This window comes from Nerophis ophidion, linkage group LG28 (assembly GCF_033978795.1).
Source record: "Nerophis ophidion isolate RoL-2023_Sa linkage group LG28, RoL_Noph_v1.0, whole genome shotgun sequence".
NCBI classification, from domain to species: domain Eukaryota; kingdom Metazoa; phylum Chordata; class Actinopteri; order Syngnathiformes; family Syngnathidae; genus Nerophis; species Nerophis ophidion.
Genome location: NC_084638.1, coordinates 21,485,176 through 21,512,588, shown reverse-complemented (window position 1 = coordinate 21,512,588; position 27,413 = coordinate 21,485,176). Strand labels below are relative to the sequence as shown.

At 43.2% G+C, this 27,413-nt stretch overlaps 1 protein-coding gene across 4 annotated transcripts in view; it reads left to right on the top strand.

The window, feature by feature from the left end:
* The window catches only part of LOC133545148 (importin-13-like), a 75,821-nt gene that overhangs the window by 11,065 nt on the left and 37,343 nt on the right, over positions 1–27,413 (top strand). For all 4 annotated transcript variants that reach the window (XM_061890512.1, XM_061890513.1, XM_061890511.1 and 1 more), the window contains 8 exons: positions 6,563–6,704; positions 6,769–6,935; positions 11,108–11,228; positions 20,511–20,658; positions 22,447–22,628; positions 22,703–22,729; positions 22,801–22,935; positions 27,241–27,372. In XM_061890512.1, the coding sequence (XP_061746496.1) occupies positions 6,563–6,704; positions 6,769–6,935; positions 11,108–11,228; positions 20,511–20,658; positions 22,447–22,628; positions 22,703–22,729; positions 22,801–22,935; positions 27,241–27,372 (1,054 nt within the window). The remainder of the gene's footprint in view (positions 1–6,562; positions 6,705–6,768; positions 6,936–11,107; positions 11,229–20,510; positions 20,659–22,446; positions 22,629–22,702; positions 22,730–22,800; positions 22,936–27,240; positions 27,373–27,413) is intronic.

Here is a 27,413-nt window from a genome sequence, read left to right as displayed (position 1 = left end):
TATAATACTTATCTACACTTTGTATATCATATTTGATCAAAATAAAAACTTCTTGAAGTATGCATTTTTTATGTCTTGAACCCAGTAATGCAGCCTCTCTACCATTCACTTTCAACAGGGGAAAAAAATGTACATGCACTGCACGACTGCTTCTAAAATGCCCATAAAAAGTGATAAATGGCTCCTGCTTGTTTGAAAACATAGCAAAATGTCACAGGTTGGAGCATGAGAAAATGAATGCTCAGCAAATGAGAATGTCTCCAACACACAAAATCCTCATTTAAATAAGGCGGTCTGCGCCTCTTTTTAATTGCACAAGCAGTCTCAGTCGATCACTAATAGTACACACTATTTTATAGATTGCAAACGCTGTTTAGCGAAAGCTATTGGGATCTTAGTAAATCAGGCCCTTTGTCTGGTTTCTACCCCGACAACTAAGCACCTAGGACTGGGGTCGGCTACCCACGGCTGTAGGGGCCGCGGTCTGGCTCCCTGGAGCTTCTTTTTTTTTTTTATTAATAAAAATGGAAAAATATTGGGGAAAAATCTATTTTTGGTTTAATATGGTTTTCTGTCGGAGGACAAACAAACTTTCTAATTGTTAAAAATCGCACTGTTTATATTAAACATGCTTCACTGATGAGAGTACATGGCGAGCGCTGTTTTGTCCTACTAGTTTTGGCGGTCCTTGAACTCACCGTTGTTGTGTGGACTATGACGCAATAGTTTGTTTACATGTACAACTTTCCCCGACGCTGCCACAGAGTCACATGTTTTTATGCCACTCCTTCTTGGTCTCATTTTGTCCACCAAATGTTTTATGCTGTGCGTGAATGCACAAAGTCGGGCTTTGTTGATGTTATTGACTTGTGTGGAGTCTAATTAGGCATATTTGGTCAGTGCATGACTGCAAGCTACTCGATGCTAACATGCTATTTAGGCTAGCTGTATGTACATATTGCATCATTGTGCCTCGTTTGTAGGTATATTTGAGCTCATTTAGTTTCCTTTACTTAAGTTCCCTGTGTACGCAATTCAAATTAGCATTATCTGTGTGTAATATTGGCTGAATTTCTTATAGTTGTTGGTGCACCATGTTATTTCAGACCACAGCAAATGTTACCCAGCTTGCAAATATTTCACAATAAATCCATTAGAAGAAGACAGCCACAATTCTATACTTTTGGTCATTCTAAGCCAGTGTTTTCCAGGAGTAATTCAAATTCAAGATTTGCAATATTCTGCGACACATAGTCATTTTGATAATCCTAGGATAATTGGGTCCCACCCAAATGGGATGGTAGTTTAAGGAGAAGACTCAGTTACACCAGATCGTGCCTTTTTTTAGTTTGTTAGTATTTTTCTTTGTTTAATGTTGACTTCCTGTCCTGCGCACTTATTTTGTAGTTCCACTTCCTTTTTGAGGGTCATACAGCAGCTTTATTTTGTCTCCCAGCGCACCTGTTTTGTGTTTAGTCTTAGTCTTTGTCTTAGCTATTGAAGTCCAGCTGGTGCTGTGGTCTTTGTCGGGGGATTATTGTACGTATGGAGGCTGTTGAACGCCGTCCCTTTGTTTGAGGCTACTAAGTAAGTTTGTTTCCGCTCTGTCCTAGATTTTTTTTTGTTAATTCCCAAATGCATTAGTGTTTGGTTGCACATGTGCCTTAGTGTTTTTGGTCTTTGTTGTATTAAAAACCTCGTACCTGCACGCTGTCTCCTGCTACTTTCTGCATCTTGGATCACAGTGGATCACATCACCAGCATCGTGCGTCTGGATCAGTAAAACGCAATAAAATGCATAATGAAAGATGCATTTTCATCCAGGAGATATGTTACATATATGTGTATATATATATATATATATATATATATATATATATATGTATATATATATATATATATATATATATATATATACATATATGTATATATATATATATATATATAGGGACGGCGTGGCGCAGTGGGAGAGTGGCTGTGCGCAACCCGAGCGTCCCTGGTTCGAATCCCACCTAGTATCAACCTCGTCACGTCCGTTGTGTCCTGAGCAAGACACTTCACCCTTGCTCCTGATGGGTGCTGGTTGGCGCCTTGCAAGGCAGCTCCCTCCATCAGTGTGTGAATGTGTGTGTGAATGGGTAAATGTGGAAGTAGTGTCAAAGCGCTTTGAGTACTTTGAAGGTAGAAAAGCGCTATACAAGTACAACCCATTTGTCATTTATCATATATATATATATATATATACAAACCCCGTTTCCACATTAGTTGGAAACTGTGTTAGGTGTAAATATAAACGGAATTCAATGATTTGCAAATCCTTTGAATGCACTACAAAGACAAGATATTTGATGCTCCAACTCATAAAGTTTAATTTTTTTTGCAAATAACAATTAACATACAATTTCATGGCTGCAACACGTGACATAGTAGTTGGGAAAGGGCATGTTCACCACTGTGTTACATCACCTTTTCTTTTAACAACACTCAATAAACGTTTGAGAACTGAGGAAACTAATTGTTGAAGCTTTGAAAGTGGAATTCTTTGCCATTCTTGTTATGTAGAGCTTCAGTCGTTCAAAAGTCCGAGGTCTCCACTGTCATATTTTACGCTTCATAATGCACCACACATTTTCGATGGGAGACAGGTCTGGACTGCAGGCGGGCCAGGAAAGTACCCTCACTCTTTTTTTTTTACGAAGCCACGCTGTTGTAACACTTGTCTTGCTGAAATAGGCAGGGGCGTCCATGATAACGTTGCTTGGATGACAACATATGTTGCTCCAAAACCTGTATGGAACTTTCAGCATTAATGGTGCCTTCACAGATCTGTAAGTTACCCATGCCTTGGGCACTTATACCCCCCATACCATCACAGATGCTGGCTTTTCAACTTTGCGCCTATAACAATCCGAATGGTTATTTTCCTCTTTGTTCCGGAGGACACCACATCCTCTGTTTCCAAATATAAATTGAAATGTGGACTCGTCAGACCGCAGAACACTTTTCCACTTTGCATCAGTCCATCTTAGGTGAGCTCGGGCCCAGCGAAGCCAGCGGCTATTCAGGATATTGTTAATGAATGTGTTTTGCTTTGCAAAATAGAGTTTTAACTGGCACTTACAGATGTAGCGACCAACTGTAGTTACTGACAGTGGTTTTATGAAGTGTTCCTTAGCCCATGTGGTGATATCCTTTACACACGTATGTCGGTTTTTGATACAGTCCCGCCTGAGGGATCAAAAGTCTGTAATATCATCGCTTATGTGCAGTGATTTCTCCAGATTCTCTGAACTTTTTGATGATTTTACGGACCGTAGATAGTAAAATCCCTAAATTCCTTGCAATAGCTCATTGAGAAATGTTGTTCTAAAACTGTTCGACAATTTGCTTACAACGTGGTGACCCTCACCCCATCCTTGTTTGTGAAGTACTTAGCATTTCATGGAAGCTGCTTTTATACCCAATCATGGCACCCACCTGTTCCCAATTAGCCTGCACACCTGTGGGATGTTCCAAATAAGTGTTTGATGAGCATTCCTCAACTTAATCAGTATTTATTGCCACTTTTCCCAACTTCTTTGTCACGTGTTGCTGTCATCAAATTCTAAAGTTAATGATTATTTGCAAAAAAAAAAATGTTTATCAGTTTGAACATCAAATATGTTGTCTTTGTAGCATATTCAACTGAATATGGGTTGAAAATGAGTTGCAAATCATTGTATTCCGTTTATATTTACATCTAACACAATTTCCCAACTCATATGGAAATGGGGTTTGTATATATATATATATCCATCCATTTTCTACCGCTTATTCCCCTTTAGGGTCGCGGGGGGCGCTGATGCCTATCTCAGCTACAATCGGGCGGAAGGCGGTGTACACCCAGGACAAGTCGCCATCTCGTCGCAGGGCCAACACAGATAGACAGACAACATTCACACTCACATTCACACATTAGGGCCAATTTAGTGTTGCCAATCAACCTATCCCCAGGTGCATGTCTTATGTATATATATATATATATATATATATATATATATATATATATTTATTTCTTTAGTTATTTTGAAGACAGCAGACACCAAAACGCATCAATTGAATTTGTTTTAATCAGCTCCTTAAGTCAATCAGCAGCAATAACATTATAAAAGGAATGAATACACTATATTCTAATATTTGTTTTAGTTCTGTCAGTCCAAATATTTTGACACACACACATTGGACAGAAAATTCTCTGTGAATTATTTCTCACAGTCGTGTGTGGAACTGTCAGTTTGCACTTGCTTCTGACACAGGCTAAATGTTGCTCGTAAAACGGAATATTATAGCGGATATTTTGCATTTTAATCGAGACAGAGGCACAAAATGGATTGCACGATTTACGAATTCAGGCCAAAAATCATAGCTTCTCTCTTTATCGAAGACGTGCAACACAAATTTAGGAAGACACATTAAGGTGAGTTGAGTTCATGAAAAGTTTTACTGCACATAACCATTACCTCAGGGGTCGGCAACTTAAAATGTTGAAAGAGCCATATTCGACCAAAAATATGAAAAACAAAAATCTGTCTGGCGCCGCAAAAAAATCAAAGTCTTATATAAGTGTTATAATGAAGGCAACACATGATGTAAGTATCTATAATGGCTATAATAGCCTACTATCAAAGGCTGACGAAAATCTTTGTCAATATAAATGTTGTATTTCAATTTTAATGCTACACATTTTTGCAACATTGGAAATCATGCGTAAAATGGAGGCTTCGCACAAGATGAGATAACTTCTGGAAAATACTGGCTCAGAATGGCCAAAGGTATAGATGTGTGTGTCCAAGTTTAAGGAAATGGCAGGCTGTCTTCTTCTAATGGATATATTACAATCTCTGCAAGCTGGGTAATATTTACTGTGGTCTGGAACAAAATAGCACACAAACAACGCAGCCAATATTACATACAGATAATGTGTCTTGAGACATGCAAATATACATTAAATACACAGATGACATAAGTAAAGGAAATTATCTCAAATATATGTACCTACAAACAAGGCATAATGATGCAATATGTGGTTACAGCAAGCCTAAATAGCATGTTAGCATCAATTATCTTGCTGTCATGGATTGGCCAAATATGCCTGATAAGCACTCCAGCAAATCAATAACATCAACAAAGCTCACCTCCGTGCATTCACGCACAGCATAAAACGTTTGGTGGACAAAATGAGACAAAGAAGGAGTGGAATAAAACGCGTCTTTCTGTGGCAGCGTCTGAGAAAGTTGTACATGTAAACAAACTACGATGAGTTCAAACATCGCTGAAATTAGTAGGACAAAACCATGCATGCCAAGTATTCTCATCAGTAAAGAATGTGTATTATAAACAGTGGGATTTTTAACAAATAGGAAGGTTTGTGTCATGTTTGTCCTACAGAAAATATATTAAAGCAAAAAAAAATGTTTTCACCCCCATTTTTACACATCTCTGAAAGACGTCCAGGGAGCCACTAAGGCGGCGCTAAAGAGCCGCGGGTTGCTGACCCCTGTAATACCAACTGTTCCCAAACAACACACAAGTCATTGTTTTTTTGTGTCAAGATATAGATGGATGCTGTTTTTTATTACTGTCGGTAGAGAAAATAACATTATAGGGGTTAGCCAAAGAAAAGGCAAGCTAGAATGAATACATACAGTGGGGTGTGGGGTTCTTAACCTGGGATCGATCGAACCCTAGGGGTTCGGTGAGTCGGCCTCAGGGGTTCGGCAGAGGTCAAAACATACCCGACTCATCGTCTCAATAAAAACTTCTCCCTATCGGCGTATTACGGATACGGCAACAGCAGAAGTCACACTGATTTTCAGGTGTGTAATTTGTTGTGAGTTTATGCAGTCTACTGTGAGTTTAGTGTTGGTTTTGTTCTTTGAACAAGGTGATGTTTATGCACGGTTCATTTTGTGCACCAGTAAAAAAACATGGTAACACTTTATAATGGGGGACATATTCACCATTAATTAGTTGCTTATTATCATGCAAATTAGTAACATATAGGCTCTTAACTAGTCATCATTAAGTAATTATCAATGCCTTATTCGGCATGGCCTCATTATAACCCTAACCCTCTAACCCTAACCCTAACCCTAACCAAATAACTCCAAATTAAGTATTTGTTAATTAGAATATGTTCTCCATACTAAAGGGTTACCAAAAACACATAACTTTGTCTTGAATTTGAAAATTTTTTTTTTTTATTTTTCACTAAGAAGGGTTCGGTAAATGTGCATATGAAACTAACGGGGTTCGGTACCTCCAACAAGGTTAAGAACCACTGCCCTAGAGGTAGTTGTAGGGTGTCCCCTACTAAGTGACAGATAGTTGATAGTAATGGACCCTTATTGGGTCCACCCTTAGTTATATTAACATTGATATTATACATGTGGGCCCATAGATAGAAAAGCCGTTAAAGGTAGCTTTGATGTAGCAAGCTACTTTTGCTGTGTATCAGAATCAGAGCATTTGAATAATAAAACGAAACATTTCAAAGAAAGTCACCTGGTTTTGTGCATGTTAGGGTTTTGCTGGAGCAAGTGGATCACTGGCAGGAGTATCTGGCCCTCGTCAACATGATCCTGTTCTGCACCGGGATTCCTGGCCAGTACCCAGTGAGTGAGACAACCAGCTCCCTCACGCTCACCTTCTGGTACACTCTGCAGGTGAGGACTGTCATGTGCTATTAAAACTCTGGCACAGGTGGTCATTGTTGTGATTGTTTTTCAGGATGACATCTTGTCGTTGGAGGAGGAGAAGCAGGCCATTTATCTGCAAGTCTACAGGCCGGTTTACTTCCAGCTAGTGGATGTGTTGCTGCATAAATCACATTACCCCTCCCAGGAAGAATACGCATCCTGGAGTTCTGATGACAAGGAGCAGTTTAGAATCTACAGGTGAGACAAACAAATAGTATTGAATCAAAATATAGCATACACCTGCATTCTCTAAATCGGGGTGTCCAAACTTATTGACTTGAAGGCCGCATTGGGCTAAAAAAATGTGGCCAAAATTATTACAGAGCGCGGCCACCGCTGCTGCTCACTGCTCCCCTCACCTCCCAGTGGGTGGAACAAGGTGATGGGTCAAATGCAGAGGGTAGTTTCACCACACCTAGTGTGTGTGTGACCATCAGTGGTACTTTAACTTTAATGTACTAATATATACATATATATGTATATTAAGTTAAAGTTTAAGTACCAATGATTGTTACACACAATGCATTTGACCCATCACCCTTGAGAGGAGCAGTGTGCAACAGCGGTGGCCGCGCCCGGGAACCATTTTTGGTGAATTAACCCCCAATTCCAACCCTTGTTGCTGAGTGCCAAGCAGGGAGGTAATGCTTGGCACTCAGATTACCGGTATTGAAATCAGCCTCCTTCATTTTGAAAATGATGACAAGGGAAGTTTCACTCGTGACGTCACGAGTTTGACGAGCGGTAATACTAAGCATGTGCTAATTATTTTGCGAAGCGAGTTTGACCCGGCAGTAATTCAAGGCAGGCGCATACTATATGCCCTGTGGCAATTCAATTAAATACAGTAGATACATATTTATATATGTATTAGGAGTATGTGAAAGTTTGACTCATACCTTGTTGTAATCAAGCAAAAATATCAAACAGGAAAAATGCGTCAAACATGGATATGTGCGGAGAGACTGTTCAGGATTTTCCCCATCATGCATTACAGGGGTTTTAAATAGGTGTCATTTTGAATTGTGCGTTGTGCTTGGTCATGTTTTTATAACATCTACAAAGTTTATTGAGCATACTGTGCGTGTAGGGGTGGGCAAAAATATCGATATAGCAATACATCGCGATACGTTCTCTTCCGATTCAATATCGATACTCAAAGTTTGAATATTGATAAAAATAAAAAATCATGTTTTTTAGACGGACTGTAAATGCAGTGCGACCTCCGCTCCGCCAGGTGTCGCTGTGCCGCTACCTCACTGCAAGGCGTTTGCACTCTTCTTCTCGTTTTTCCCTCGGCTGTTGCAGTGAGGCAGTGGAGCTGAAAAAACCCCAAAACAAAACAAGCAAACATGGAAGGTAGACTTAAACTAGAGACGCCCTCGAACTTTAACGCCCTCGAAAAGAAGTCAAGTACAAGTACAACCATTAATGTATGAGTATCTTGGTTACAAATTTTGTTTTGTTTAAATACAAATATTATGCACACTTTTTTTATTTTTCTCATACATTTCAGCTCTGTGTGTTAAGTAACATTAAAGTGCTAATGCAATATGTATGCATAGACATATTTTACTTTTCTACATACATTCAGTGAAGTTTTCAAACAGTCACACACAGTTCTTGTCCAGGGAGACAAGTGTGTGAACTTAATTGTGTCATTTAAGGTCAAAGGGAAGAAGCTGCACTTTATTTTGTATTTTCAATTTCAGTGTGTGTGACACACTGCATTTTATTTGGAGTATTTAATCTAAGTTCAGAAGAAACATGATGCACTGAGGTTTCAGTTCAGTTTGTGGACACTGACCCACACTGCACTTTGTGTCATTGTGCTCAGGGAGACAAATAATAATGCACACTGCACTTTTCAATGTGTTTCAGACAGTGTGTTGTTCATGCAAATATGTTGTAACTTGTGCTTGTATAGTTGAAATAAAATGGCATGGGTAACTTGAATTACATTTGCCTCAGTTTGTTCCGTGAATTATCACTATCATCTGATGTACATACAACTCAGATTTTAAGATGCATAATGCATTTTGCATTTTTCAGTTAACTATGTAGAATATTGCAATATATCGCAAAACTTTTAATATCGCAATATCGTATCGTATCGTGACACAAGTATCGTGATGCGTATCGTATCGTGAGGTCCTTGGCAATACCCAGCCCTATGTGCGTGAATGCACAAAGGTGGGCTTTAGTGATGTCATTGACTTGCGTGGAGTGCTAATAATCCATGCTAACACGTTATTTAGGCTAGCTGTGTGTACATATTGCATCATTATGCCTCGTTTGGAGGTATATTTGAGTGCATTTAACTTCCTTTGCTTATGTCCTCTGTGTATTTAATTTATATTTGCATGTCTCAACTGTATGTAATATTGTCTGCATTTCTGACTGTGTGCCATGTTGTTCCAGACCACAGCAAACGTTACCATGTTGTTCCAGACCACAGCACACGTTACCATGTTGTTCCAGACTTCAGCAAACATTACCTAGCTTGCAAAGATTGTAATAAATCCATTAGAAGAAGACAGCCTGTCCTTTCCTTTAACTTGGACACAAACATCTATACCTTTGGCAGTTTAAAGCTAGTATTTTCCAGGAATTATATCACCCTCTGAGACACTAACTTAATGTGTTGCCTTCATTATAACACTTACATGAGGCTTTTAACTTTCTATGGCTCGAGACAGATTAGTTTTTTGGATTTTTGGTCCAAACATGGCTCTTTCAACATGTTGGGTTGCCGACCCCTGGCTAAGAGCATGTTTATGAGTGTCAAAGGTGAGAAAAATCTGCCATTTATATTTGCATGTTTGCTCCATTTTTGAGGGAAGAGCTGTACAAATGGTTTTGAGGTTTTTGGATTTTTATGACGTCATTAAGATGATGCCTCTGACTTTGATTGATTGATTGATTGATACTTTTATTAGTAGATTGCACAGTACAGTACATATTCCGTACAATTGACCACTAAATGGTAACACCCGAATAAGTTTTTCAACTTGTTTAAGTCGGGGTCCACGTTAATCAATTCATGGCACCCTTATAGCTAAATGCCCAGTATCTTAGAGAAAAGCAGGCTTCGCTACACATCCTAAAAAAACAAAAACAATCAACCAGTCAGCTACAGACATGGGAACTGCATGTTTCTACGTCTTTAGCAAATAGGCTAATTCAATCAATCAATCAATGTTTATTTATAAAACCCTAAATCACAAGTGTCTCAAAGGGCTGCACAAGGCACAACGACATCCTCGGTTCAGATCCAACATAAGGGCAAGGAAACACTCACAACCCAGTGGGATGTCAATGTGAATGACTATGAGAAACCTTAGAGAGGTAATTTAGTATTAACATTTGAGTGTAATGTTAGCACTGTTCAGTTTCAGTTTATTTCGAGCGTGCATACAATACAATGTAATTCATCACATATTTCCAGTTGTTCCATGACAGCACGTCCGAAAAGGAGTAGGAAGAAGCTGAGCTTATATAATTCCTCCCCTTTTCGTACCAAAGCAATTTTATCCTATTTTCTTGTTCTCTGTAACGTAACAGTGAACAAATACATAATAAACAAATAATATACCATAGTAAGTGAACAAATATTAAATACAGAAATAATCTTTGTCTCATTAAAAAAACAAACAAACAAAAAAAACAATTTGAAATGTGGACTCGTCAGACCACAGAACACTTTTCCACTTTGCATCAGTCCATCTTAAATGAGCTCGGGCCCAGCCAAGCCGACGGCCTTTCTGGGTGTTGTTGATAAATGGCTTTCACTTTGCAGAGTAGAGTTTTACTTGCATTTACAGATGTAGCAACGAACTGTAGTTACTGACAGTGGTAAAAAACTAAAACAAACACGAGTCAGATCCAGGCATGGGATCTGCAAGTTTCTAAGTTTTTAGCAAATAGGCTAATTTAGTATTGATGTGCCTCAAATTTGAGTTTAATGTTAGCACTGTTCAGTATCAGTTTATTTCAAGCATGCATACAGTAGAATGTAATGCATCACATATTTCCAGTTGCTTCATGACAGGATGTCGAAAAAGGAGGATGAAGAGGCTGAGTTTATTTAATCCTACCCCTTTTCCCACTATAGCAATTTCATCCCATTTCCTTGATCGCTGTAACATAACAATGAACAAATACATAATAAACAAATAATATACCATAGTAAGTACACAAATATTAAATACATAAATGATCTTTGTCTCAATAAAGAAAATTAAAAAAGGGTTCACAATGTTCATCATAATTCTTGTTCTGTGTACTTTGTGAGCACCTGTAGTTTGAACAGTCTCATTCACATATTTAATTATAAATTTATAAAACAACATGGTTGTTTTACCTTCCAGGGTGGACATATCAGACACGTTGATGTACGTCTATGAAATGTTGGGAACCGAGCTGCTCAGTAACCTTTATGACCGCCTGGGAAGACAGCTGATGGACCCCCAGCAGTCAACAGGGTGGCAGGTTGTCAAGCTACTTCTATTACCTGTGTCTTGTGTGTGTGTAGTGAGTCTTATTCTGCATTGTGTAGTTTTTTAAGTAAGAGACCCTCCACCATTCCGTCGTTTCATCATTTATTGGCCACCTGTTTTGGAAACACGAAACACATAAACAGGTCTCTACTTTTCTGGTGGAGTGATACCTCATCATCAAAAGTCCGATAGAAGAAGAAGTAAACAACATTCATTCATACAAAAATAATAATTTAAATTACATGAACAAAAACGTTTTATCACAAAAAAAAAAAAAATAATACTACACAAATCCACATACCTGTTTTGGAAACACGAAACATATTGTAATAATCCCAGGAATGCAGGCTCATACAACTTCTCCGTTTTATCGTATCTTTATTGCACAAGATGCAAAACAACCATACAACAGCACTCATGTGTCTTTCCAGCCGACTTCCCGGGCAACTCGAACACACACCTCCTCTATCAACAACGTCACTTCCCTATCTCTTCCCGGAAGTCCCGCCCCCCGGCCAAAGCCATTCGCTAACACCCCGTAGCAGCCGCTACACCACCCCCCCCTTACAAAAAGTCCTCGCCCTCGAGGACTGACCCGTAAGGCAACATTTGATGACATCACAACAGCATGTAAATCAGAGCAACACATTAGTGCAAACAAAACAATGTAGACAACGTAACCTTTACATCACACAAAACAGGTTTACAACACCCCCACCCAATTTTCCCTAGTCTAAGGACACCACAAAGTCTTGCAAGCGGTCCGGAGGCCTCTTTTTCCGCCTCAGCCGCTCCCTTCCAGTCCCCAGGAATGGGACAACTGGGTCAGGTGTGCCAGTCCTCGGGAGGGAGCTGGAAGGGGCGGGGGACACAAGGGGAGGGGAAATTGGTTCTCCCTGGGGCGTAAACGGGGTATTGGGAACGGGCTGGGTGGGCAAGGGAGAGGTCACCTGTGTATCCGAGGCAGGGGAAGGGGGACCCCCCCCGGTAGGGGGCTAGTCTGTCTCTGTGGAGGGCCACTTTCCTTCCCCGGGGGGGCAGCTGGACACGATACACAACCTCTCCCAGCTTCTGGAGTATCCTACAGGGCCCTGTCCATTTGCTGTCCAGCTTGGGACTGCGGCCCTTCTTCCGAATCGGGTTGTAAACCCAGACCAACTCGCCTGGCACGAAGTCCCTCCCTCGGGTCGTCATGTCATAGTAGCGTTTTTGTTTCACACCAGCTTCCTGCAGCCGCTCCCGAGCAAAACTGTGGGCTGAGTCGAGCCGGTCCTGTAATTTCCTGGCGTACTCTGGTCCTGCAGCGAAGGCCGGGGCATCAGGAGGGCGGCCAAAGGCCAGCTCTGCTGGTGTGCGCATCTCTCTCCCTAGCATGAGAAGCGCCGGTGTGCACTCCGTGGATTCCTGGACAGCAGAGCGACACGCCATCAGCACCAGCGGTAGGTGTTCGTCCCAGTCACGCTGGTGGCGGGAGGTGACAATGGCAGGCTGGTCTCCCAGGTTGCGGTGGGAACGCTCCACCAACCCATCACTCTGAGGGTGCAATGGGGTAGTGCGGGTTTTGTGGATATCCAGGCGCTCGCACAAGGCGGAAAACACCCGGGACTCAAAGTTCGTGCCCCGGTCACTGTGCAGAGACGCCATAACGCCAAACCGACTTATCATGCCCCCCACCAGGGCATCAGCAATGGTCTCTGCCTCCTGGTTGGGAATGGCGTATGCCTCTGGCCATTTTGTAAAATAGTCAATGGCGGAAAGGACATAGCGGTTCCCCTTGTCCGACCGTGGGTAGGGCCCCGTAATGTCAATCCCCACCCTGTCCATGGGGCACCCCACTGGGAACTGTTGGAGCGGCGCCTGTGAGCGCCCAGTGGGGCCTTTGCGGGCAACGCAGGGGTCGCAGCGGCGGCAGAAATCATCCACATCTCTCTTCTGACGACCCCAATAGAACACCTGTCGCAGCCGCTTAAGTGTTTTGGCGACCCTGAAATGTCCAGACCCACCTTCCCCATGCACTGCCCTAAGCACCGCCCCTTGCAGTCCCTTTGGCACCACCACCTGCCACTGGTCTTCACCCGTGGCCGCGGCCTTAAATGCCCGCTGCAGCACGCCTTGGGACACCTGCAGTGAGTCAAACATGGGTCAAAGTCCCTTGGTAGCCTTGGAGAATGGTGCCACCGCCTCCCAAGGCGGGCGCTGCCCAGCCTCTACCCACTGCAAGACAGGATGGAGGTCTGTGTCACCCTCCTGTGCGTGCCTCCAATCAGTGTTCGTCACAGTCTGTAGTTCCCTGCAGGCAACGTTATCAGCCCGACTGACGGCCACACCCTCAGCGCCTTCCGCCCGCCGCTCTTGTTCCCGAGCTTCCCTGCGCTCGCAGTAACGACATCCGTCTGCTGCACACGGCCGGCGAGAGAGTGCGTCCGCGTTGGAATGGCGGGCGCCCGGCTGATGTTCTATTTTAAAGTCGTATCCTTGTAGCTCTTCCAACCACCTGGCGACCTGCCCCTCCGGCTTTCCGGAAAGTCATTAGCCACTGGAGGGCAGAGTGGTCAGTCCTAATCACAAAGGGGAGGCCACACAGGTAGTATTTAAAGTGTCTGATAGAGAGCACCACGGCCAGCAGTTCTCGGCAGGTGATGCAGTAATTACGCTCCGACTTTGTGAGTTTCTGACTGAAGTATGCCACAACCCTCTCCCCTTCCTGCCACGGCTGTGCAAGTACACCCCCCACCCCCACTCCGCTGGCATCAGTGTCCAGTAAGAAGGGCAGGGCGAGGTCAGGTGGGGCGAGTACCGGGGCCTCACACAGGGCCCGTTTCAACCCCCAGAATGCCTCCTGGCACCCTTCAGACCACACAAAGTCTTTGCCTCTTTCCAGCAAACGGTATAGGGGCGCGGCGATTGTAGCAAAACCCCGCACGTGCCTCCGGTAGTAAGAGGCAAGCCCAATGAAGCTCTTCAGCTGTCCTTGGTCTCGAGGGGCGGGCCAGTCTCTCACGGCCCGCACTTTCTCACCCATGGCGCCAATGCCATCGGCACCCAGCTCATGTCCCAAGAAGGTTACTTCTCGTCGCATGAAACTGCATTTCTCAGGGTGCAGTTTAAGGCCCGCTGCTCGAATCCTCTCCAGGGCTCTCCTCAAGGACCCCAAAGCTGCTTCGAAAGAACGCCCGTGTACCAGGATGTCGTCCAGGTATACCAGGCACTCTTGGCGTGGAATACCAGCCAGTACTTTGTCCATAAGCCGGGCAAACGTGGCGGGTGCATTACAGAGCCCAAAACTAAGGACTTTGAATTGCCACAAGCCCCGGCCAGTACAGAAGGCGGATTTAGGGCGAGATTCGGGAGAAAGGGGTACTTGGTAATATCCGCTCTTAAGGTCCAGAGTGGTGAACCACGAAGAGCCGGAAACTAGGTCCAGGGACTCATCAATACGGGGTAGGGGGTAAGAGTCCTTTGTGGTCACTTCGTTCAACCGCGTGTAATCTACACAGAATCGCTAATCATCAGCCTTCTTCTTCGCGACCATGACCACAGGTGCCGCCCAGGGGCTCTCAGACGGCTCAATAAAGTCGGCCCGCAGCAGGTCATCCACGGCCCTGTCGCATACCTGCTGCCGAGCGAGGGGGATGCGGCGCGCGTGACACTTGATGGGCCACGCCAAGCCAGTGTCTATTACATGCTCTGCCAAGTGGGTTCTTCCCACTTCATTCTCCTTCGTTGCAAAGCTGCCCTGAAATTCCATCAGCAGCTGTTTCAGCTGTTCTTGTTGCTGTTTTTCCAGGTCTCCGTACTCCTCTCTCCACACCCCTTCTCCCACGACCGGGGGGCCTGGCGGTGGGCGAGGGGATGTGGCCGGGCCTGCCCGGGGCTGGCATCCCCGGGTAGTAAACAGCTCTGTCTCCCCCCTCATTGGCTGAAGGGAGACAGGGTGAGGGCAGGAGTAGTAATTTGGTGCGGTGTGAGGCAACCAGAATGCAGAGGCATGCGGTGAAACGGGAAGGGGCCCGGGAACTAGGGTACCCATGGCAACTGTTGGGCCCCCCGGGAAGTTAAGTGTACCCCTCCCCATGTCTAGCAGGCACCCAGTGACTTGGAGGAAGTCCAGCCCTAAGATGCAGCAGTCTTGCACGTCTGCCACCCAAACTAGATGGTGGACTTTTTTTCCCCCCACGCACAACCACAGGAACCCCTTCCCCACCATAGGAGCAAGCTGGCCAGTGACTGTGCGGAGCTGTACTGCTGTAGGCTCAAGTGGTGTACTGCTGGGCAGAACATCTGGTCTTACCAGCGTTACTGATGACCCTGTGTCCACCAGGCCCGCGGTAGGCACCCCCTGGACAGAGACAGCAACGTGGCAGGAGCCCCCTCCCTTGGGGCCCCTTCGAGTCCAGCCCACCGCCATTGGTGGCACACTGCTGTCGTCTGCTTCTGGGGGGGATGGAGCCCCTCCCCCCTGGCTGTGCCGCTGGGCTCCTCCGGTTGCCGGAAAGCGAGGAGTAGAAAAAGGGGAGTCGTCGTCTGCTTCTGGGGGGTATGGAGCCCCTCCCCCCTGGCTGTGCTGACGGGCTCCCTCCCCTGCCTGACGAGCGTGTGCTGGCGAGTCAGGGTTCGTGGTGGCCGTAGGGGCCCGCATACCCCCGACTATGCGGGCCCGGCGCCGTTTCCCGGCTCACGACGAGTGGCAGGGCACTCCCTGCGAAAGTGTCCAGGTTGGCCACATCCCCAGCAGACCTGCATGGGGCGCGGGCCACGTTGATTTTGCAGAGTCACCGCCCTCAGTAGTTCGGTAATTTCTGTCGCCCAAGCCGGCGCCATGTCACCAGACGGGTGTGACGACACCGCCCTCACTGGATGGGGTTTCATTTCCAGTTCCCCAGCTGCAGCAGCACTTCCCAGCATCTCCCTCTCAACAGCAGCTTCCAGTGCCTCCTGCAGGGACCTCGGGTGCTGAAGCTGCACTTGCACGCGCAGGTCAGGAGGAGTAATGGCTCCAACAAACAGATCAGTTGCGAGTTTGTTTCGTGCCTCAGCAGGCAGGTGACCATATGCACGGCGCACCTGGCCCTCAATGTCATTAGCGAGGTCCCGGAGCGGCTCGCCAGGCTTCCTGCACCTCCCTCTCAGTTCAGTTTTTAGAAGTGCTGGTATAGACCATCTCCCAAACCTCCTCTTGAGCGCCCCCACCAGGGCTGCGTAGCATCGCTGCTGTTCGGGATCCAGCAGCAGGAGGCACGAAAGAGCTTCTCCCTCTAGACACAAAGCCAATTGCAATGCTTTGTCCTTTGCTTCCCACCTTCTAGCGTCTGCCAACAGTTCAAATTGAGCGTGGAACGCCTCCCAATCCGATCCACCGGCAAATTTTGGCGTCTTCACTGATGCAGCAGACGGTGGGGGGGCCGCGCCGTGAGGGGAAGTTGCTGGCGGCGGCGGCGGCAACTTTACATCTTCACGGGTCGACGAGCCGCTAGTCTGCGAGCAGTAGCGTGGCTGTTCAACAGTCACCCGCTCCAAAACAGCGTCATCCCGCTCCACTTTATACTTCATTTCACCGGAGCTAAACATGATAAACGGCTAGCGGTCCTAGCTAACTCACAGACTGAAGCTAACTGGCTAATGCGTCCTTACCGCGACAAAGTCTCCTTCGAACTCGCCGTTTTACTTCTGACACCAGTGTAATAATCCCAGGAATGCAGGCTCATACAACTTCTCCGTTTTATCGTATCTTTATTGCACAAGATGCAAAACAACCATACAACAGCACTCATGTGTCTTTCCAGCCGACTTCCCGGGCAACTCGAACACACACCTCCTCTATCAACAACGTCACTTCCCTATCTCTTCCCGGAAGTCCTGCCCCCCGGCCAAAGCCATTCGCTAACACCCCGTAGCAGCCGCTACAATATAAACAGGTCTCTTCTTTTCTGGCGGAGTGATACCTGCGTAAATACCATGTGTAATTATGACCAAACATTTCAAACATTCGACGCTCTAATCCTTACTTAACAAAATGATGCATACAAAAATACTTAAAACAACACATCTCTTATACCTACAACATTAATGTTTTAACTTTTAAAGTATTATGAAAGTTTAGAAATAATATTTACACAAGAAACACAGAGCAATGAAGAACTATTACTCCATCAGCAAAAGTCCGATAGAAGAGGGAGTAAATATCCGAAAAAAACGCAGAGTAACTTCCTGCACCGGACATCCGGTTCTTCAAAATAAAACCAATACTTCAAAATAAAACATAACACCCTGTCTCGTTCATAATATAGCGCAACAACATCACACTATTACATGTGGACAAGCCAGTGAAGTTGGCACAGTGTGTAATTTGTAAATAAAAACCGAATACAATGATTTGCAAATCCTTTTCAACTTATATTCAAATGAATAGAATACTAAGACAAGATACTTCATGTATAAACTGAGATTTTTTTTGGGGAAATAATCATTATTCATTTAATAGCAGCAAAACATTGCAAAAAAGTTGGAACAGGGGCATTTTTACCAATGTGTTACATGGCCTTTCCTTTTAACAACACTCAGTAAATGTTTGGGAATTGAGGAGACCAATTTTTGAAGCCTTTCAGATGGAATTTTTTTCCCATTCTTGCTTGATGTATAGCTTAAGTTGTTCAACAGTCGTATTTTAGGCTTCATAATGCGCCACACATTTTCAATGGGAGACAGGTCTGGACTACAGGCAGACCAGTCTAGTACAGGCACTCTTTTACTATAAAGCCACGCTGTTGTAACATGTGCAGAATGTGACTTGGCATTGTCTTGTTAAAATAAGCAGGGGGGGTCCATGATAACGTTGCTTGGCAGGCAACATATGTTGCTTTAAAACCTGTATGTACCTTTCAGCATTAATGGTGCCTTCACAGATGTGTAAGTTACCCTTGCCTTGGGCTCTAATACACCCCCATACTATCACAATGCTGGCTTTTGAACTTTGCGTCTATAACAGTCCGAATGGTTCTTTTCCTCTTTTTTCTGGACAAAATTGACAAAACAATTTGAATTGTGGACTCGTCAGACCACAGAACACTTTTCCACTTTGCATCAGTCCATCTAAGATGAGCTCGGGCCCTGCGCAGCCAATGGCGTTTGTGGGCGTTGTTGGCTTACGCTTTGCTTAGTAGAGTTTTAACTTCCACTTACAGATGTAGCGACGTATGGTAGTTACTGACAGTGGATTTCTGAAGTGTTCCTGAGCCCATGTGGTGATATCCTTTACACACTAAATCTGCTCGTTTATGTAGTACCGCCTGTAGGATCGAAGATTACGGGCATGCTGCTTACGGACCGTACAGTAGATGGTAAAGTCCCTAAATTCCTTGCAATAGCTCGTTGAGAAATGTTCTTAAACTGTTCAACAATTTGCTCACGCATTTTTTTTTTACAAAGTGGCGACCCTCGCCCCATCCTTGTTTGTGAATGACTGAGCATTTCATGGAAGCTGCTTTTAAACCAAATCATTGTTCCCAATTAGCCTGTTCACCTGTGGGATGTTCCAAATAAGTGTTTGATGAGCATTGATCAACTTTTCTCAGTCTTTTTTTCCACCTGGGCCAGATTTTTGAAACATGTTGCAGGCATCAAATTCCAAATGAGCTAATATTTGCCAAGAAATAACATTCCTCAGTTTGAATGTTAAGTATTTTTTCTTTGCAGCGTATTCAATTGAATATAGGTTGAAAAGGATTTGCAAATCGTTGTGTTCTGTTTTTATTTGCCATATACACAACGTGCCAACTTCACTGGTTTTGGGATTTATATTTACTACTTGCATTGTTTCCAAACGGGGTCTGTAATACAGCAGTGAAACAACTAATCAAACAAAACAGAAGTCATCGTCATAGACCCACTCGCTGCGGAAGCTAGCTCTACAATCAGCTAAACGGACTCAATAACTCCACGGTGACGTTTTGGTGAATTTACTGGGGAATTTGTGAAACTGAAATAATACAAAAAGAAAGTCATTGTAAGTTGATAATACTAACACAGGCACTCGTATACGTATTAGCATATTAGCTCATGCTAATGGCGTTAGCTTGTTTACAGTACGATAGTACGTACAAATATGCACAAAAACACTCCGACAGACATCACACATGGGACGGTTTATCCATCCATCCATCCATTTTCTACCGCTTATTCCCTTTGTGGTCCCTTTTCTGACCGCCTATCTAAGCTACAATCGGGCGGACGGCGGTGTACACCCTGGACAAGTCGCCACCTCATCGCAGGGCCAACACAGATAGACAACATTCACGCACTAGGGGCAATTTAGTGTTGGGACGGTTTAGTGAGTAAAAATTATTTTAGTTATATTGTAAAACTTGCAAACATTTCTCGGAAGTAATTGAGTGCATACAAGGAGAAACGCTAATGATGACTACTCGATAGAATGGCATTTATACATCCAGTTCAAAGCATAAAACTGAAGGAAATACTCTAGACTTTCTGTCATGTTGGAAACGCATTTTGGATGCGTGTTGTGTCACCCCAAGATGCACGAGGACCAGACAGGCAGGAATTGCAAGTAGGAGCTTGGTTTAATACAAAGAATAAATGAACACTAGTACAAAATGGTCAAAGAAAAGGCGTGCCGACCGCACGGTGAGCTAAGCTAAGACTTAGCATAGAGTCCAAAAAGTCCAAACTGACGTAAGGAGCGCACGAGAAGCTAAGGCGTAACTTAGCACAAGTATTTACAAAGACGAAATACCAACGTGATTCTTGCATGGAGCAAACAACGAATCAAGGAACAACTGAGGTAGAAGGCAGGCTTAAATACTAAGGCAGAAATCAAAACACAAATGCGTGTCAAAAGCAGAGCAGGTGGAACAAATGAGAAACCATGGTAACAAGACAAAACAAGGAAGAGCACAAACCAGGGATCGGAAGAGTCCAAAAATAATCAGGAAACACAAAAAGGACTCAAAAACCAAAACAATGTATGATCCGGGCGGCGGATCATAACACTTTTAATCCTAAGCGCCTACAGTGACCAAACTTGACCAAAAGATGGCGCTATAGCAGAAACAATGACACACTTTTTCAGTCTCTGCGTCGGTGCTATATTAGTTTGTTGTATACAAAATATGATGGCCGTTAGCAAAGAAAAATCCATGGATTAGCCACACGTTTGTATAAGCCAAAGGGTTCAAATTTGAAGAAATACGTAAAATACGATATGTACATTGCGTGTCCTATTTTGTTGTAGTTTAATGTCTCTCCTTCTCCATTGTAGGACACAGAGGCGTTATTATTTGGCTTCCAGTCCATTGCAGAAACCATCGACGTGAACTACTCAGATGTGATCCCTGGTCTGATTGGTCTCATCCCCCGTATCAACATCAGTAACGTCATGCTGGCCGACACGGTCATGTACACAATAGGTAGCTGGATTATCCATACATTATCATGCTGTACACTCCACGACAATTAACACTTTTATTGATATACAGGTGAAACTCGAAAATCGAGAATATCGTGCAAGTCTGTTCATTCATGTCAGCAATTCAACTTGAAATGTGAAACTCATATGTGATATCAACTCCTTACATACAAAGTGAGATATGTCAAGCCTTCATTTGATATCTTTGTGATGATCATGGCTTACAGTTTTTGAACCCCCTCAACATTTCCTAAACTACAAAACCCAAAACCAGTGAAGTTGGCATTTTCTGTAATTCGTAAATAAAAACAGAATACACTCAATTGCAAATCCTTTTCAACTTATATTCAATTGAATATACTGCAAAAACAAGTTACTTTACTTTGGAACTGAGAATTATTTTTCTTTTATCATTAACTTACAATTTAATGGCAGCAACACATTGCAAAAAAGTTGGCACAGGGGCATTTTTACCACTGTGTTACATGGCCTTTCCTTTTAACAACACTAAGTAAACGTTTGGGAACTGAGGAGACCAATTTTTGAAGCCATGCTGTTTTCACACGTGGCTTGGCATTGTCTCGCTGAAATAAGCAGGGGCGTCCATGATAACGTTGCTTGGATGGCAACATATGCTGCTCCAAAACTTGTATGTACCTTTCAGCATTAATGATGTAAGTTACCCATACCTTGGGCACTATTACACCACCATACCATCACAGATCACCATACCATCACACAAGGTTGATATTTTCAACTTTGCGCCTATAACTATCCAGATGGTTATTTTCCTCTTTAGTCCAAAAGACACAACGTCCACAGTTTCCAAAAACAATTTGAAATTTGGACCTGTCAGACCACTTAACACTTTTTTACTTTGCATCAGTCCATCTTAGATGAGCTCGGGCCCAGCCAAGCCGGCTGCGTTTCTGGGTGTTGTTGATCAATGTCGTTCGCTTTGCATGGTAATTTTAACTTGTAGTTACTGACAGTGGTTTTCTGAAGTGTTCCTGAGTATGTGTGGTGATATCCTTTACATATTGATGTCACTTTTTGATGCAGTACTGCCTGAGAGATCGAAGGTCCGTAATATCATCGCTTACGTGCAGTGATTTCTCCAGATTCTCTGAGCCTTTTGATGATGCTACGGACCGTAGATGGTGAAATCCCTAAATCCCTTGCAATAGCTCAATGAGAAATGTTGTTCTTAAACTATTTGACAATTTGCTCACGCATTTGTTCACAAAGTGGTGTTCACCCCCGCCATCCTTGTTTGTGAATGACTAAGCATTTCACGGGAGCTGCTTTTATACCTAATCATGGCATCCCCCTGTACCCAGTTAGCCTGTTCACCTGTGGGACGTCCCAAGTAAGTGTTTGATGAGCATTCCTCAAGTTTCTCAGGTTTCTTTGCCACTTTTGCCAGCTTTTTTGAAACATGTTGCGGTCCTGAAATTTCAAATGAGCTAATTTTTGCCAAAAATAACATTGTTTTCCAGTTTGAACATTATATATCTTGTCTTTGCAGTCAATTCAATTGAATATAAGTTGAAAATAATTTGCAAATCATTGTATTCTGTTTTTTAACGTACCAACTTCACTGGTTTTGGGTTTTGTATAAGCAATAATCATAATTATATCAAAGGTAGTCTTGAAATATCTTAAGTTGCTTGTTATATATAACACAGTGTCAAATATTATTTTCATTTTGTAATTCTAATTGCAGAGATAAACAAACCTTCGTACAATATTAAATTTTCTTGAGATTCACCTGTATTGTGTTGCCAAGGGTCCTTGGCTGAGTGGCTGGTGGACCACCCAGTGATGCTTGGCGGTATGTTACCCATGGTCCTCCAGGGTCTCGTGAGGCCCGAGCTCTCCGTCTCCAGCGTTTCTACCCTGAAGAGGATCTGCAGGGAGTGTCGCCACGACCTCGGTCCTTACACTCAGGACATCCTCAACGTGTCCCAGGTTGGCTTCCTGTGGTCGTTCGAATCGCAAATCAATGCATAGCAATGATTAAAAAAAAAATTCATTCTCAATAGGATGTGCTGGTTAAAGGGATCCATAAGGTGAGTGGAGTGTTGCAAAGAGACTATGTGAGCGAAACATGTATGACGTTTGTTTTGTAATGTTTGTGCAGAGCAGCCAGTGCATGTGGCTCATGCAGGCTCTGGGCTTCCTGCTGTCTGCCATGCCCATGGAAGAGATTTTGGGAAAACTGCACTCACTTATCAGCCCTCACGTCCAGCAGCTGGAGACCTTGGCACAACAAACGGTATGGAGTAGTGTTGTCCCGATACTAATATTTTGTTACCAGTACTAAAATAGATTTCGATACTTTTTGATACTTTTTTAAATAAAAGGGACCACAGAAATTGCAATATTGGCTTCATTTTAACAAAATTTTTTTACAGTACATTAAACATATGTTTCTTATTGCAAGTTTGTTCTTAAAGACCTACTGAAATGAGATTTTCTTATTTAAACGGGGATAGCAAGTCCATTCTATGTGCCATACTTGATCATTTCGCGATATTGCCATATTTTTGCTGAACTGATTTAGTAGAGAACATCGACGATAAAGTTCGCAACTTTCGGTGCTAAGAGAAAAGCCCTGCCTCTACCGGAAGTCGCAGACAATGACGTCACATGTTGATGGCTCCTCACATATTCACATTGTTTATAATGGGAGCCTCCAACAAAAACAGCTATTCGGACCGAGAAAACGACAATTTCCCCATTAATTTGAGCGAGGATGAAAGATTTGAAGATATTGATAGCGACGGACTAGAAAAAAAAAACGCGATTGCATTGGGACGGATTCTGATGTTTTTAGACACATTTACTAGAATAATTCTGGGAAATCCCTTATCTTTCTAATGTGTTGCTAGTGTTTTAGTGAGTTTTACAGTACCTGATAGTCGAAGGTGTACATCCACGGGTGTGTTGACGCGCAGTGTCTCAGGGAAGTCGACGGCAGCTGTATGGGCGGCATAAGCTCAGCTGATATCCGGTAAGAAGCGACTTTTTACCACAATTTTCTCACCAAAACCTGCTGATTGACATTCGGTTGGGATCCATGTTCACTGTGATCCATAGTAAAGTTTCACCTCCGTGAATTTTAAACAAGGAATCACCGTGTGTTTGTGTGGCTAAAGGCTTAAGCTTCCCAACTCCATCTTTCTATTTTGACTTCTCCAATATTAATTGAACACATACCAAAGGATTCAGCAACACATATCTCCAAAATACTGTGTAATTATGCCGTTAAAACAGACGACTTTTAGTTGTATGTGTGCACAGCGCTCATATTTCCTAACAGCCCGTGACGTCAAGCGTACACGTCATCATTACGCAACGTTTTCAAGAAAAAACTCCCGACAAATTTAAAATTGCAATTTAGTAAACCAAAAAGGCCGTATTGGCATGTGTTGCAATGTTAATATTTCATCATTGATATATAAACTATCAGACTGCGTGGTGGGTAGTAGTGGGTTTCAGTAGGCCTTTAAAGAAAATGGTGAACATTCAAGACAACTTGTATTTTTATTAGTAAGTAAGCAAACAAAGGCTCCTGTAAGAACGTGGACTTTGGAGCAGTTTACTGCGAGGCTCGATGAATGTATTCCCGGGGTGCAAATTGACTTGACTGGACGAAGCATGTAGGTAAATACATGATTTAATTACTCTATCAAAAGAACAAACAAAAGGCGCGCACAAGGCGGAGACACAAACTTAGCGTAGGAACAAAAACATAAACACATAGCCCGAACTATGGACATAAACAAAACAATTAGTGTGGCGTGAAAAAGTCAAAAACAACAGAGCAATGGCATGAGCACTATGGCATGGACCGCGTAAACATTGGAGTATCAGGAATAATGTCGCCAAGCTAACTACCTGGCAACTACAGACTTAAATAGGTGTGTCATGATTGAAAACAGGTGCGAGTGTCCGAACACCAGCAGCAGGTGAAAATCATGCCACCATGGCAACCAAAACAAACAAGAGTGCATCAAAAACAGTAACTAATAGAGTCCAAGAGCCAAATGAACTTAACCAAACAAAACATGACCAGAGAACATGACAGCTCCTAATTTAGTTGCGGACATATGCAGTAACATATTGTGTCATTTATCATTCTATTATTTTGTCAAAATTATTAAGGACAAGTGGTAGAAAATGGATTATTAATCTACTTGCTTCAGGTTCAAACACTGATGACATCTAATAAACAGACAAAAAGCAAGGAATTAAACTGAGACGGAATTCAATTTAGCTCATTGAGGAGAAACGTCTGAGCTGTACTCTTCGTACAGTCTTCCGCCACGCTCTGACAAAATATTGTAAGGCTCTTTTATTTAAATTTTCCCTGATTACATGGCAACAGCTGTTTCTAAAGGGGCAGGGGTCGTAAATAGCTGCTGCCTTTGGTCACAAAACAGTTCAAAGAAAAGGTGCCTGGAGGGGTGGGGGTCAGGTCCTGCTTCCGCTCCGCTTTGTAGATCTCGGGTCAAGACAAAATCTTCCCGTGGATTACAATAGATCAAAGAAACCGACACTTTCATGTCGCTTCCCATCCTACACAGTGGATTTTTACACGCGTTTGGATTGGTAAGATAAAAGACACCTTTTGTTTCGTTGCCGGGAACTCATTGAAACACAAAGTTTGTGATAATTTAAATGCAATTATCTTGACAACTTGTTCATATACTTTTAATATCATTTTATATCTACACTACTGTTAACATGTAATCATCACTTATTCTTCTGTTTTTTGATACTTTACATTAGTTTTGGATGATACCACAAATTTAGGTATCAATCCGATACCAAGTCATTACAGTATCATACATTGGTCATATTCAAAGACCTCATGTGATGGTCAAAAAAATTTGCTGTAATCATAGTAGTATCGACTAGATATGTTCCTGTACTTGGTACAGTGGATGTCGGTTGGAGATCCACCAATGGCGTTTGGTGAGCCACGGTGTGTAGTGAAGCATGTTTAGCTATACCTCGTCCTGCAGGGATGGTACTTGTAAGAAACACATTTTATTCGTCCCCAATGTAGGCAAGGATTCACCTTATCTTCAGTTTTTAAGCCAAAATGTGTCCCTTCTCCCTTTTCTGTCTACACACTGTCTGCTTGTGCACTGCTGAACATGCTCCTCTGCTCGTGAAACCAGCAGTTACCTTGCCTTGACTTACATTTGAACTTGAAGTGCCATCTCATTCCTAATCCATAGGGTTCAATATGATGTCGGTCCACCATTTGCAGCTATTACAGCTTCAACTCTTCTGTGAAGGCTGTCCACAAGGTTACGGAGTGTGTTTATAGGAGTTTTTGACCATTCTTCCAAAAGTGCATTGGTGAGGTCACATACTGATGTTGGCCGAGAAGGCCTGGCTCTCAGTCTCCCTTTTAATTCATCCCAAAGGTGTTCTATTGGGTTCAGGTCAGGACTCTGTGCAGGTCAGTCAAGTTCAGCCACACCAGACTCTCATCCATGTCTTTATGGACCTTGTTTTGTGCACTGTTGCATAGTCATGTTGGAAGTAATGTTTTGGTTCCCTGAAGCATTCAACGTTTCTTTACCAGGAACTAAGGGACCGAGCCCAACTCCTGAAAAACAACTCCACACCATAATTCCTCCTTCACCAAATTCCACAGTTGGCACAATGCCGTCCGAAATGTACCGTTGTCCTGGCAACCTCCAAACCCAGACTCGTCCATCAGATTGCCAGATGTAAAAGCGTAAATCCTCACTCCAGAGTACACATCTCTACTAATCTGGAGTCCAGTGGCGATGTCCTTTACACCACTGCATCCCACACTTTGCATTGCACTCGGGTGATGTATGGCTTAGATACAGCTACTCGGCCATGGAAACCCATTCCATGAAGCTCTCTGATTGGAAGGTCACATGAAGTTTGGTGCTCTGTAGCAACTGACTGTGCAGAAAGTCGGCGACCTCTTTGCATGATGCGCTTCAGCATCCGCAAACCCCTCTCTGTCAGTTGACATGGCCTACCACTTCGTGGCTGAGTTGCTGTTGTTCCCAAACTCTTCCATTTTCTTATAATGAAGCCGACAGTTGACTTTGGAATATTTAGGAGCGAGGAAATTTCACAACTGGATTTGTTGCACAGGTGGCATCCTATGACAGTTCCACGCTGGAAATCACTGAAAACGGCCCATTCTTTCACAAACGTTTATAGGAACAGTCTACATGCCTAAGTGCTTGATTTCATACACCTGGGGCCGGGTCAGGGGATTAGGACACCTGATATATATCCGTCCATCCATTTTCTACCGCTTATTCCCTTTTTGGGGTCACGGCCTGATATATATATATATATATATATATATATATATATATATATATATATATATATATATATATATATATATATATATATATGTATATATATATATATATATATATATATATAAAGTGTATGTAAGGCTTTTGCACAGTACTGTAATACGTTTTTTTTCATTGTGGTATTTACCATTCTTGTCTCACACAAATGTTCCTACAGTATGTTTCTTATTGTCACAATATCATATATACAGCCTGACCCTGACAAGAAACAGTCCATCATTCACGTCCTGGCAATGCTGTCCAGCCTGTTCACCACTCTGGACACCAAAATACACGCGGACGGTTTGGAAGGAACGCCTCACCTCCGACCCACAAACCACCCAGTGAGTTAATTTGCATTAAATACAATAAAAGATGTATTTGC